The sequence below is a fragment of the Dryobates pubescens genome, chromosome 13 (genome assembly GCF_014839835.1).
Source record: "Dryobates pubescens isolate bDryPub1 chromosome 13, bDryPub1.pri, whole genome shotgun sequence".
NCBI classification, from domain to species: Eukaryota; Metazoa; Chordata; class Aves; order Piciformes; family Picidae; genus Dryobates; species Dryobates pubescens.
Genome location: NC_071624.1, coordinates 17,128,731 through 17,140,901, shown reverse-complemented (window position 1 = coordinate 17,140,901; position 12,171 = coordinate 17,128,731). Strand labels below are relative to the sequence as shown.

Sequence of the window (12,171 nt, the reverse complement as noted above, 5' to 3'; positions counted from 1 at the left end):
TTTATTTAATAAAACATTGGATGATTTTATTTGTAATGCAGCAACAGGTGCAGGAAAACAAAAGGCACATTTCCTGACTCTGTCCACAAAGAGTCCATTACTTACTGGCTGACACAGCAGGCATTCGTTTTGCCATGCCTAATGCGAAAATAATCATCGCTCCTAGAATTGTTTTATGATAAAAGGCTTTTGAGAGAGGAATTAGTTTGGAGTTAGCACTATGCAAACAGTTTCAGCACAAGTTAAAGTAGAGAGGGAGCTAACAGAACTTGGTAAACACTGATAATGCTTTAGATACGGATTAAAGTATGCTCTATAGGTGATAACCATCATTAATCTTCATCATATAAAACACAAACCGAGCAGAAAAGTCTACGCTTATGATCCCTGAGAGTACTCTGTAGCCTGGATCCAGTAAAGGATGTAGGAGCTCGAGGCTCCTGCAGTTTACTTTTACCAGAAATGTTCCATAAAAACACTAGGTGATGCTAAGAAAATGTGAACTGCGTTGTAAACACACCACTGGCTGACTTCTGCACTATTCAGGCTTATTTGATGGCTTAATGATAGAAGTGGAGGTATGCAGCCAGCGAGTGATTTGCCACACATTCAGAGGCATGCTACATCCAGCAGGGGAAGGGTAATGTGCATGTGGAAGACCACAAATCTAGGGCACTTCAGGTGTCATTGTGCCTCAAGGTAACCCCACAGAGGGCTCTGTGGCAAGGGACAGGAGATGCTCGCTGGCTGCTCTTTCACACGTGAGACCAGAAGTGAAGCAGAATTTAGTCTCCCCGAAGTTTGCTGGGTACTTTGAGAGCCATCTCTGTGACAGGATCACAGTATCCCTGCTCTAACTCTGCGCGGGTGACCCCGGCGCCTCTTTACGAACAGGGCTGAGCCCCAAAGCCAGCGTGGGTGTGTAAACACACCGTGTGTGCACACGCAGGGCTCCATAAGTGCCGCAGCCTGTGTGGGTCGCTGCCACACGCCGCTGCCATCGGGCACTGAGGGCTTGGGCTGCCACCAACCCCGCCCCGAAGTACCCCAAGAAGCCTGCCGTCGCCCTGCTGCCTGTTTGGCACGCACATGTCACACATCTGGAACACCAGATGTTTACCTGCCTCGTAGGTAGCGATTTCGGCGGCCCCAGGAGGGCAGTTCGGCTCTGCCCTCGCCGCTCAGGTACCGACCGGCGCTCACCTCGGCTCACTGCCCTCGGCCTCGGCAGGCGCTTGTGGAGCGAGGGATTAAAAGCAACGTACTTAACTCTTTTCCTCAAAGCGGTTATTTTTTCCGTCACATTGAGCCTCTCACCGCCGTTCACCGCCCGGTGGCGGAGGAAGGGCCCGGACAGGGCTGGGCGCTTAGGCGCCCCGAGGGCGGCGGGAAACTGGTTGGCACCGAGCGACCGGACCCGTGGGGCGGGCAGGGCAACCAGGGCAGGGCAGGGCCCGCTCGCCCCAACCCGTGCAGGGAGCCGATCCCGGCCTTTCCCCACCCCGCCCGTGTCCCCGTGCAATGCAAAGGGGCGGAGATGGCCACCGCCTGAGGTGGCGGCGCGGCGCGGGAGGCCGGGGCCGGTCCCCACAGCGCACAGCCAGCAGAGGTGCGGAGGGGCGGCGGCCGCAGCAGGTGGGTTCCGGGGCCAGCAAGGGTCAGCGGGAACGCCGCGCGGGAGCTGCTTTCGTCCCGGGTGTCTCCTCAGAGCTCCCCACAGCCGCTCCTGCCGTCGCCCTGCTGCCTGTTTGCTGCTGCCTCAGCTCGACGGGAAGAGCAGGCGCCGGCAGGAGGTGCGGAGCTCCTGGGGGCCGTGGAGGCGCTGGCAGCTCCGATGGTGTCGGGGGAGGCGTGTGCGCTAGGAGAGCAGACCTGGTCCTCTCGGTGCCCGCTGCTCCAGCCGCCGAATTCGGCTGCTCTGCCCGGGTCTCCGCACCACGGGCTTCCGAAAGGCCTTCAACCTGTGCGCGGCTGATTTTGCATTATTATAACAACACGAGTTATAATCAACTTCGATAGCGTGACCTGGCTCGCTCCTCCGTTCTGCATACACGAAGGCGGCGTCCAGTTTGTGGAGACAAAATGCGCACAGAAGAAGGCTTAGATTGAGTTGTATTGTAAAACACTTGAGGTTTTAGAGGATTAAATGTACCTGTGCAAACGGAGAGTGAAGTGGCAAAGCCAGGTAGGCTTGTAACCGAGTTCGGTGGACACATCTGAAGCTGCACTGCCAAGTATTTCAACTTCTTTTTCTGCTTTTCAGGAGACATGAACTGAAATGTTCACTAACTCTGTCAAACTGATAATGAAATGCAGGTGTCTATTTAAATACAAGCTAAGCACTGTTAACAGAGATCTGAAGAGGCAAATTCCCTCTTACATCTGCCTGGGCTTCCCAGCTTCACTGCTGTTACTGAGAATGCTGGTATCATCCCAATCCTTCAGGAAAGAGAGAAGACAACGTGCAGTTTTGTCTGTAGTGCTGACATACACAAACCCATCCTGTGTTCATTTTCCTCAGGAATTAACACACAGAAAAGAGCTGTCCTAAGGGAACTTACGGAAGTCCAGGGGGAAAATTAGTTGTTCTGAGTACTTTCATTGCTAAAGGATCAAAAAAAGAACTCTGCTCCACTAATGAAGCCTGGGTGCTTTGGGCTGCCTCGGAGTTCTAGGATTTTAGCACTGAAAAAGGATGAGTTGGGTTGATGTTTCTTCTGCTTTCAGGGTATTTCTGCAGTCTCAATTCTATAGGGGTTCTGTGAGCATCAAGACCTCTAAGGCCATACTGTAACATGTCCTGTCCAGGATCTCTAAAATGTCCACCCCTCTGCCCAGCTGGACAGAAAGATCCTGAGGCTTTCTGTAGGAAAGGAACAGTCAACCTTATTTCCTAAACTTCCTTAGGACAGTAGCTAGAAAAGTAACTTAGGTCTATGTTGACCTTTTAACTCTTGAGACTCTAATTTGAAGAATATAAAATTGAGGCCCCTTTTTGACATTCTAATGATGTTTTAGTGAATCTCTTTACTCTGAATTAAGAAGCCTGGAAAATTCAGATGTAAATTTGGTAGTTGCTGCGATGGAGAATTAATGGTAGAGGTATCCAGCAATAAATGTTCACAACTTGGATTTTTTTCTTTTCAGGTATGAAGCACTGTGCCCCATGATGCTTATTTTGCTGGTTCTCACCATCAGAGGATGGCTGCCATACAGTGTGAGAACTGCTCTGGTCAGTACCACTCCACTCATGTCCAGCAGCCACTTGAAATCAGCTGCATGTTGCTCCTGATTATCCTCGGGAAAGTGTTCCTCGAGTTCTTCATGCTGCAAGTGAAGCAAAAAAAAGTGAAAGTTAGTTTTATGGAATACTTCTGTGTTTCACTGGCACTGCTGGATTTCACACTGCTGCTGAGTATATCCTTCATTTTCTATTTCGAGGACTTTGCTCTCTGGGGTGTGCGATTCACTAAGTACCACATTTGCTTGTTCACTCAGATAATCTCTCTCACCTACAGTATCGTGCACTACCCGGTGTATCTCGTGGCTGGCCTGGATTATTACATGACTGTAGCCCAAACCTCTCAGTTTCCTGGAAGAGGGCACAGGATACTTTATGTGCTTGCTGTGGTCATTATATGGATTTCAGGGTTTTTCTGTATTCTGAAAGTTCCTGCTGTCTATGAAGAGCTGGAAATTCAGAACCATTTTTCTCCTTACCAGTGTCCTCTCTATGCCAGCCTGCAGAGCTACTCGGTCTCATGTGCTGTGGTGCTGCTCGTGGGCACAGCTCTCCTGGCCTGTTGGAAGGAAGTTCTAAGCATGTTGCTGTCTGTCAGGGTCATTTCCTTCTCCAGTCAGCCTGTTCTATTGTTCTCCTATGTGTCTAACAGCAGCAGCACCAGCTTTAAGCGGCAGCTCCTGCCCAGACTCCTCGTCTGTTTTCTGGGCACCTGGGCACCTTTTGTTCTCCTTCAAGTTATCATTTTGTTTCTTGGTGCTCGGATTCCAGCCTACATGGAGATGAACGTCCCCTGGCTGTACTTCATCAACAGCTTTCTCATTGCAGTGGCATACTGGTGTCGCTGTCAGGACGTTGAACTCACAGAGGAGATGTGGTCTACAGATGCATTTGTCAGCTGGAAATTCTGCTTTATGCCGTTTAACAATGAAAACACAGAGCCAGCTGATAAGCTGGGCACAGTAGTTGTTATCTGTTAATGAGCTGCTGACTGAAAAGATTGCAAATAAGTGCTGTGAACAGAATTGTTTACTTGTTCTGGGATGGTGTCCTTACACATAACACAAGGAAACATCTCCAGAACAGCACTCCATGGAATACAGTCCAGCACCCCCCAACACTGTCATGAATATTGACACCAGAGTGTGAGGCACTGTGCACTTCCATGCTGGGTTCCAGTGGACAGCAGGCAACTGCTACTTCAGAGAATATAACTTGAAAGCACAAGTTCAAGGCAAGAGCATTGCTGACAAAAAACAGGTTTGCAGTTAAACCTCAAGTTTGTGACTGGAATTTCACACTTGCTCTAAGTGGAATGATCTCAGGATTTAGAGTACAAAATGCAATAAATTCTTCTCCAAAGCTGGAGCTGTTTTATCACTTACGTACATGTGTCACCTGCTGTCAGAGGTTCACACAAGCCCTCTGATTTTTTTCTTTTGGAAGCCTATTTTCTTGTTTAATTGTGAAATGTTGTCAGTTTAAATTAAAGTGGTGTTGTCTCTTTAATGAAAAATAAATTGCTTTTGTTACTGTAAAGCTACAACTGCAGCGATCTAAACTTTGTTTACATCCCACGGAGCAGTGCAAGATGTGCAGCTTCTAGGGCTACAGGCCAAGTGGTGGCATTTAATTACAGAATTGTCAGGGTTGGAAGGGACCTCAAGGATCATCTAGTTCCAACACCTCTGCCTGGTCTTCCACTAGATCAGGTTGCCCCAGCCTGGCCTTAAATTCCAGGGATGGAGCTTCCACTGCCCCTTTGGGGAACCTGTTCCAGTGTCTCACCACCCTGCTGGTGAAGAACTTCTAACATCTAATCTAAGTCTCCCTTCCTCTAGCTTGGATCCATTCCCCCTAGTCCTATTACTATCCAACATCCTAAAAAGTCCCTCACCAGCTTTCTTGCAGGCCCTCTTCAGATACTTGAAAGCCACAATAAGGTCTCATTGGAGCCTTCTCTTCTCCAGCCTTTGCTGCTGCTTATGTACATAATAGAAATCAAAACCAGCCAGAGCAAGAAGCAGCAAGGTTCACTGCTCTGTGTAAATACATGCCCATTCATGAATGGCTTAAATTAAAATGCCATTTATTTTTAAGCTAAAATGACTTCAAATTTAAAGTGGGGCTACTTCCATAGAGGAAGTTAATCAGGCTTCTATGCAAAAAAAATACTCTCCTAATTTTCAGTTCTTTTAATTTTATCATAGAATGGCTCAGGTTGGAAAGGACCTTAGAGACCATCTACTCCAACCTTCCCGCCATGGGCAGGGACACTTCTCAGCCAGACTCAGCTGCTCAAAGCCTCATCCAGCCTGGCCCTGAGCAAGAGGACACAGTCTCAAGCTGCACCAGGGGAAGTTTAGGCTCGAGGTGAGGAGAAAGTTCTTTACCGAGAGAGTCATTAGTATGTGCTGCCCAGGGAAGTGGTAGAGTTGCCATCCCTGGAGGTGTTCAAGAGGGGATTGGACGTGGCACTTGGTGCCACGGTCTAGTCATGAGGTCTGTGGTGACAGGTTGGACTCGATGATCTTTGAGGTCTCTTCCAACCTTAGTGATACTGTGATACCCCCATGGAGGTGGCATCCACAGCCTCCCTGGGCAGCCTATTCCACAGTCTCACCACCCTGATACTGAAGAACTTCTTCCTAAGATCCAGTCTATATCTACTCTGCCTCATCTTAAAACCATTGTCCCTGGTCCTACTGCTTTATGAAAAGTCCCTCTCCAGCCTTCCTGTAGGATCCCTTCAGGCATCAGAAGACAGCTATAAGGTCCCCTCCACTAAGACCTTGATTCCATTTTTTGCAGAAGAGAAATAAACGATACACAACCAGAGCAGACAAATGGAATTAGCATTTATTTCTGAAGCACTGAACTCACAATACAAGGTTGTATCCAAATAGAAACTCTATCAGTAAATGATGCTGTGGGGTGGGGTGTGGTGTGGTTAATCATTCACCCAGACCCACAGGGAACAATGATCTTGCACAAGAATACTCATTAAGAAAGAAAAGAAAAAAAATCTGCAGGTAACAAAAGGTGCAATTACAAGCAAGTTTAAGCAGCATAGTATAAGGTGCTTTGTTTCAGCATTTGTATGAGGAATTTACCCATGAACAGACAGATCAGAGAAAAATTTCACTTCTACAGATTGTAACAAATGAGAGAATCTGGAATCCAGTCACATGCTAGTTGGCAGTAGGAAAAGTGCTCTTTAAAAAGTGATTCACAAAGTGAAGATCATCATTTACATAGTTGACTGTGTGCTCTTCTACTGTAAAATTTAATTGGGGGGGTGGGGGTGGCCATCACTGACATTATTATCTCTCAAATTATAGATCTAGATGTATTTGCAGAATTTACTACTGCTGCCTGGGCTGAAATGTCTGACTCCAGTCTGTCACCTCTCAGTCATCTTAACATTGCTGCAATACAGCAAAGCCCAGCTGCCACTGATTTGTTGCTCACCCCTCACAGTGCTTCTCTCACCCACAGACTGTGGGAAATTGGAGGTTTCAGTGATGGAATCAAAAGGACAGGAGCATTTTTCAGCAGTAGAAAATGGCTTGGAGGAAAAAGAAAAATCTATTAAAAAGGCCATCAAAAGGCAAGTAAATGATCAAAAACTGAATTTTCCAACTAGTGCAATAAAAGGAGGCATTGCTTGAAGCATTTGGCACCAGGAGTCATTTAATCCTTTATCCTGGCAAGTGTATTTGGAGGAAGTTCTATTTCATGTTAGAAGTAGGAAAGCACATCCAACATTCACTTGAAAAACAACCTTGAGCAATCCCTCCCTGCTCTCTCCCATGGTAATGGCTGTTATTCAGCTCTCGAGGTGCTACAGGATAAACCTCCAAACATTTCTTTTGACAGGGCATTTCTTCAGGCTTTATATGAACTGGACACCCACTGAAACAGGGTTGACAAAATATTTACAAAACCTAATTCCATCTAAAACCCAGCAAATACCTCAGGTCCAAGAATGCACCAGGCATTTCAGAAGATCAGGAAATACCTAAACCCAATGGACTCAGCAGGCCAGGGAAAACTCCTAATTTAAAGTTCATTTACCACCAGGTGAAGGCATTACTTTCCATCTGTGTGGTTAGTCTCAGCCTTCTGATTCATTAGCATCTAGAGAACTGGAACAGCAAGAAGCTGGGTGAGGTTGCTGATGTAGTTAATCAGCATGGCTCAGCTTCTCGACCCGTAATTAAGATTTGCACAACCCCCTCTATGCCAGCGTGGCAGACTTCCCGTGGCTGCTGCAGTGCTTCCAAAGCCACTCCAAGTCTGTAAAATTCTTATTTCTTACAGGGAAGTCACAAAGAGCCAAAGCAAATAGTGATGCACTGATGTGACACCACTGTATTGTTATGAAATGCTCTTTGGGGAGAAGTGCCAAAGAGCATCCACCTTGAGGCTGTTGCTGCACCCACTGAGTAAGAGAACAGAGGCACTGCCGGGCTTCACCCAGCACCCAACTGCTGTCTGAGCCTGCTAATGACGATTTTAAAATACATTTAGAGTGGCTCTCTCTGCAAGCCCACTTTTAACCATGACTTTATATGGAGGGAGATACCAGCCATGAAGTGAGCTTTACCTTCATTCTTCTCCTAATGACTTGAGTCTTTCCCTCCGTGCATTTTCTTTTATCTGGTGCTTCTGGGAAGTCCAAAGGCAGAAGCTTGAGTGCAGCCATATAACCATAAACCACTGCTCTGCAGAACAGGATTGCAGTTTCCCTGCCAGACAGAAAGAGCAGAGAAGCTATGCTGGGAAGGTGGGAGGATGTGCAAGAGTTAAGAGCTACAGACAACCACTGCTGTGCATTACTGCTTATGCTGTGCCAGCAACTAATGGCCTTAGACCATTCAAATACTTTGCAGTCTTTAATTCTTAGAGGATTATTTTATATTAATGGTAACAGTGGCTCAAGTGTTAACCCTTCATGAGAAGCTTCAATACTTTCTTCATATAAAAACAATCCCTTAAAAATCAGCATTGATTTCAGCGAGATATCCAATGCAGTTTGGACTCTAAATAGAAGCATTTGGCACTTGTCAATAAAACCTTTCTTTCTTTACACACCTCCTTCCCACGGCTAACACCAAGACTACTTAAAAAGGAAGCGGGGTGTGCCCAGTATCTCATTGTTCTTTCAAACACTGGCTTTGCAAAAAAGCTGCCCCGGGGTGGTGACATTCCAGTGGCCACAGGGCTGGCCAGGTAACAGAGGACGATGAGTCCTCTCAGGTCGACCAGACTTCACCGGCAAAGCAGATATGCCTCAGGAATCAATTACATTTGTGCTTCTAGTCTAATCCCATAATCAAGGATACCCTGATGAAGTTCCTATGAACAACACTATAAGCCTGCCTATGCAACAATGCAATGCTTTTTAGGCACAACTGAAGTGTTCTGCAGTGCACTTTAACGATATTTACCATCACGATTCCAGAAATGTACAATTGTGCTCAAATTCTTCCTAGTTGGATAAAAAGACTCTTTAGAACTCCTTTTTCTCCTAGCTCCTACTGTGCATGACCATTTTAGGTAATTCAGCAGGAAGATGGAAATGTAACCTTTTTGACTTGAAATCTGCTCACTGACTCCCAGAACTGTGCCTCAGAAAAGTTAGACCAATGGTTAGAAAAGCTAGACACTGAACTTCCTACATACCTTCAATCACAAGTACATCCATAACTTTCAATTTTGATCTTTCATTCCACTTAGCTGCAGGAGATCAGTAAATAATATGCATAGTCTTCAAGGGAATGAGCAGGTGTATGCAAATTTTACTGTAGAGGTGACCCAAATCTACACAACAAGCTCAGGAGAGGACCTAGAGTGCATGTGGAACTGCTGACCAGGGAGACAAGCAGGACACAAAATGCTCCAGCCAACAAACAACTGACATCCAACAGGGCAAAAAGCACATTCAGAAATCTATCTGGAGAAGGAGATGGCTACTGCTCCTCCAGGGGTATGGAGATGGTAAAATCAAATCAGGCTGATTCATACGGTTTAGAAACAGGCAGTTAGTAAATGTGTGCTTTTGTACTCAGCCTATGTCCCAGGCTCTGACTGCCTATCAGCTCAGACCACACCAGGGACATCTGGAAGAAGCAGAGTGCATCTACCCAGCAGGCACTTGTCTGTACCACAATTACCATCTCTCCTTTAAAGGTCACTCTCTGCAAGCCCATCCAGTGGATGTAACCATACAGAACCAATCAGGTCTAAATACATTCTCACACCTAAAGGCAAATTCCTTTACAATGAAGTTAATTTAGGCTTAGCCTAAATGAACTAAGTATAACTGACTTTAAATCTTTCTCCTCACAATATTTCCTGTCTGAAACTACAGCTCACTATGCAAGGGTGACTTAAAAATCCACTATGAGCAATTATTAACATCTGACATAGAAATTACACATTTATAGCTCTCTTCATAAGCTCTTCCACTCAGCATTCAACAAACCCAGGATATTTTAAACAAAATACTTTCAAATGTTAGTTCCTCTCCACCCCAAAACCACTTCAGATGAATATATATATATATATAAAAAATATGTATCCCAGATTGAGTCTTCTGCAGAGTCATTATTTGCAGCCCAGACAACAGATGACTTAAATCTGGTCAATGTCTGACAATTATGTATCTAAATATTTGCTAACAGGACATCCCTGTGCAATACTGGTATGAAAACAGCCCTGCAACCTTTTACACACACTCTTAATTTTAATATGAGGAGTCTCAATACAATCAGAACTACTACTCAGGTTATCATAGAATGGTTTGGGTTGGACCTTACAGATCATCTAGTTCCAACTGCCCTGCCACAGGCAGGAACATCTCCTACTAGATCAGGTTGCTCAAGGCCCCATCCAACCTGGCCTTGAACATTTCCAGGTTTGAAGCCTCCACAACTTCTCTGGGCAACCTGTTCCAGTGCCTCACCACCCTCACAGGGAAGAATTTCTTCCTAATGTCTAACCTAAATACAGCTTCTTCCAGTTTGAAGCCATTACCCCTCATCCTATCACTACACCCCATCATAAAAAGGCCCTCTTCAGCCCTCCTGTAGGGCCCTTTCAAATACTGGAAGGCTGCTAATAAACTCTAACTTGAAATCCAGGGAAATCTTATGTGGATGTCCAGTTATTTGCAAAACCAGTGCTCACAATACAGCTGTCATTGAATTCTCTGATCACTTAGAGCTATATATTTGTCAACATGTAAGAAATTCCTTAAGCTGTTGAGCTGCAGGTTTCTGCATTGACATTGTCTTATTAAAATGAGAACAATCATCTCCAACAGGCATTAATTTTATCTGGTGTGCCAGGCAGTGACACACACCACCTAGTCAAGCCTCACCACACAAACTCCCATTCAAACTACCCTTATGAAATTATGTTATATCTGAACTTTTCCTTATAGCATAGACAAAGAAATGATGCAAAAGCCACTGTAAACCTGCTCTATGACTTCCTTTTATTCCTTTCCTCTTGCTGCCACATCTACATTTATGAGGGATTCCAATTGTTCTATCCCAAAAGCTTGACTCCCACTTGTTATTTGTCTAAAAAAGAGGTAAGAAAACCTGCTTTCAGAGGAAAGAAATGGGAAAATAGATGCTTGCAAGATATAAAAACTTCTATGAGACACCTTGTTGGCACAGATTGAGCACAAGCTTTACCCTTCATCAAGAGCTTCACTTCTGGGGGGGGGAGGAAATAAGAAGATGAACTTATGGGTAAAGAATGGGTTGACAATGCAGTTTGTTTCTGGTGATCCAAGACAACTGGCAGTTCTCTGTATAAGCAAAGTGATAAAGTTTTATGAATGTGCCAAGTGTGAGACAATGTGAGCTGGCTGGGAGAAGTCAGCAATTTATTGGCAATGCTTGGGTGTGAACAAGAAACAGTCCAGGGCTCCAGAGCACTTCAGTCAGCGGAGGTGGCCAAGCTTTCCTGCTGAACCTCTCTGTTCCTGCTGCAAAGCAGGGCTGCTGAGTGACAGGAGTGTTCAAGCAGGGCAGTCTGCACACCCATTTTCACCATTCAGGTGCATTTCTTTCAAACCCCACACGAACTCTGAGACAAGTCTAACAGTTCTAATTCCATTGGGAGAAATCCTCACAAACCCATTCAGCTCAGTGCTCTACCAAAGGGCTTTGCCCTGTGCTGATGCTGTCATTTGCACTAAGGAGTAGGGCACGATGGAGACTAGTAGAGAAAAAGCCATCCAACATATCTCTTTTGAGCTGAAGTCCTACAGCATCCTGTACTCCTTTCTATAGGAATTGAAACGTTGCAGGGATTATGGCGAGATGTAGCCCAGAACAGCAGCACTCTGAATACAGAACACAAGACCCCAGGAAATCAAGCTAGTGAGGATTTCTTGTTGACACATTCAATGGGAGCAAGTGATAGAAAAAAAATGGTCAAAATCTCCTAGTTCCTCTTTTCAAGAGGCTCTAGCTTAATTTATGAAGAAAGGCATGGGAGAGGGCAATACAATCTAGGGAAACCTCACTGATCAGAACAGAAACAAGTGATTGGTATGCAAAATGGTTCTGGAAAACCATCACTGAGCATTACATTGCTTTTCTGAGTAAATTCAAAAGCTTCTGGAGCAGACTTTAGTTGCATTTGGAGGTTTTCCAGCCTACCTTCAGGTGCAGGTGTGACTTCTGTTTTTCTTTTTAAACTGATTTTAATGACAGCTACACTGGCAAACAGTCCACATGTGCATTTCTATCTGTATAGGTCAGTATAGCTGTGCTTGCTTTTGAGTTCCTGCTGAATGCCAGAATCAGGGAAGAAGAAAATAAAAACCTTTCAATATGCACACAGCCCACATTCTTAGTTGCTGCATTCATGAATATTTAAAGCCTAACTCACTCTCTGTGGCTCTC

At 45.4% G+C, this 12,171-nt stretch overlaps 1 protein-coding gene across 1 annotated transcript; it reads left to right on the top strand.

Moving 5' to 3' along the window:
* The first annotated feature begins 1,597 nt into the window (after nucleotides 1-1,597).
* Nucleotides 1,598-4,258, top strand: GPR160 (G protein-coupled receptor 160). The gene is made up of 2 exons (XM_054166772.1): nucleotides 1,598-1,635; nucleotides 3,148-4,258. Exon 2 carries the CDS (start codon nucleotides 3,202-3,204, stop codon nucleotides 4,219-4,221), a length of 1,020 nt encoding a protein of 339 aa, XP_054022747.1. The 5' UTR covers nucleotides 1,598-1,635; nucleotides 3,148-3,201; the 3' UTR covers nucleotides 4,222-4,258.
* The last annotated feature ends 7,913 nt before the right edge of the window (nucleotides 4,259-12,171 follow it).

Excerpts from the sequence above, each read along its gene's own strand:
- GPR160 (XM_054166772.1), top strand. The coding sequence starts at position 3,202 with ATGGCTGCCATACAGTGTGAGAACTGCTCTGGTCAGTACCACTCCACT.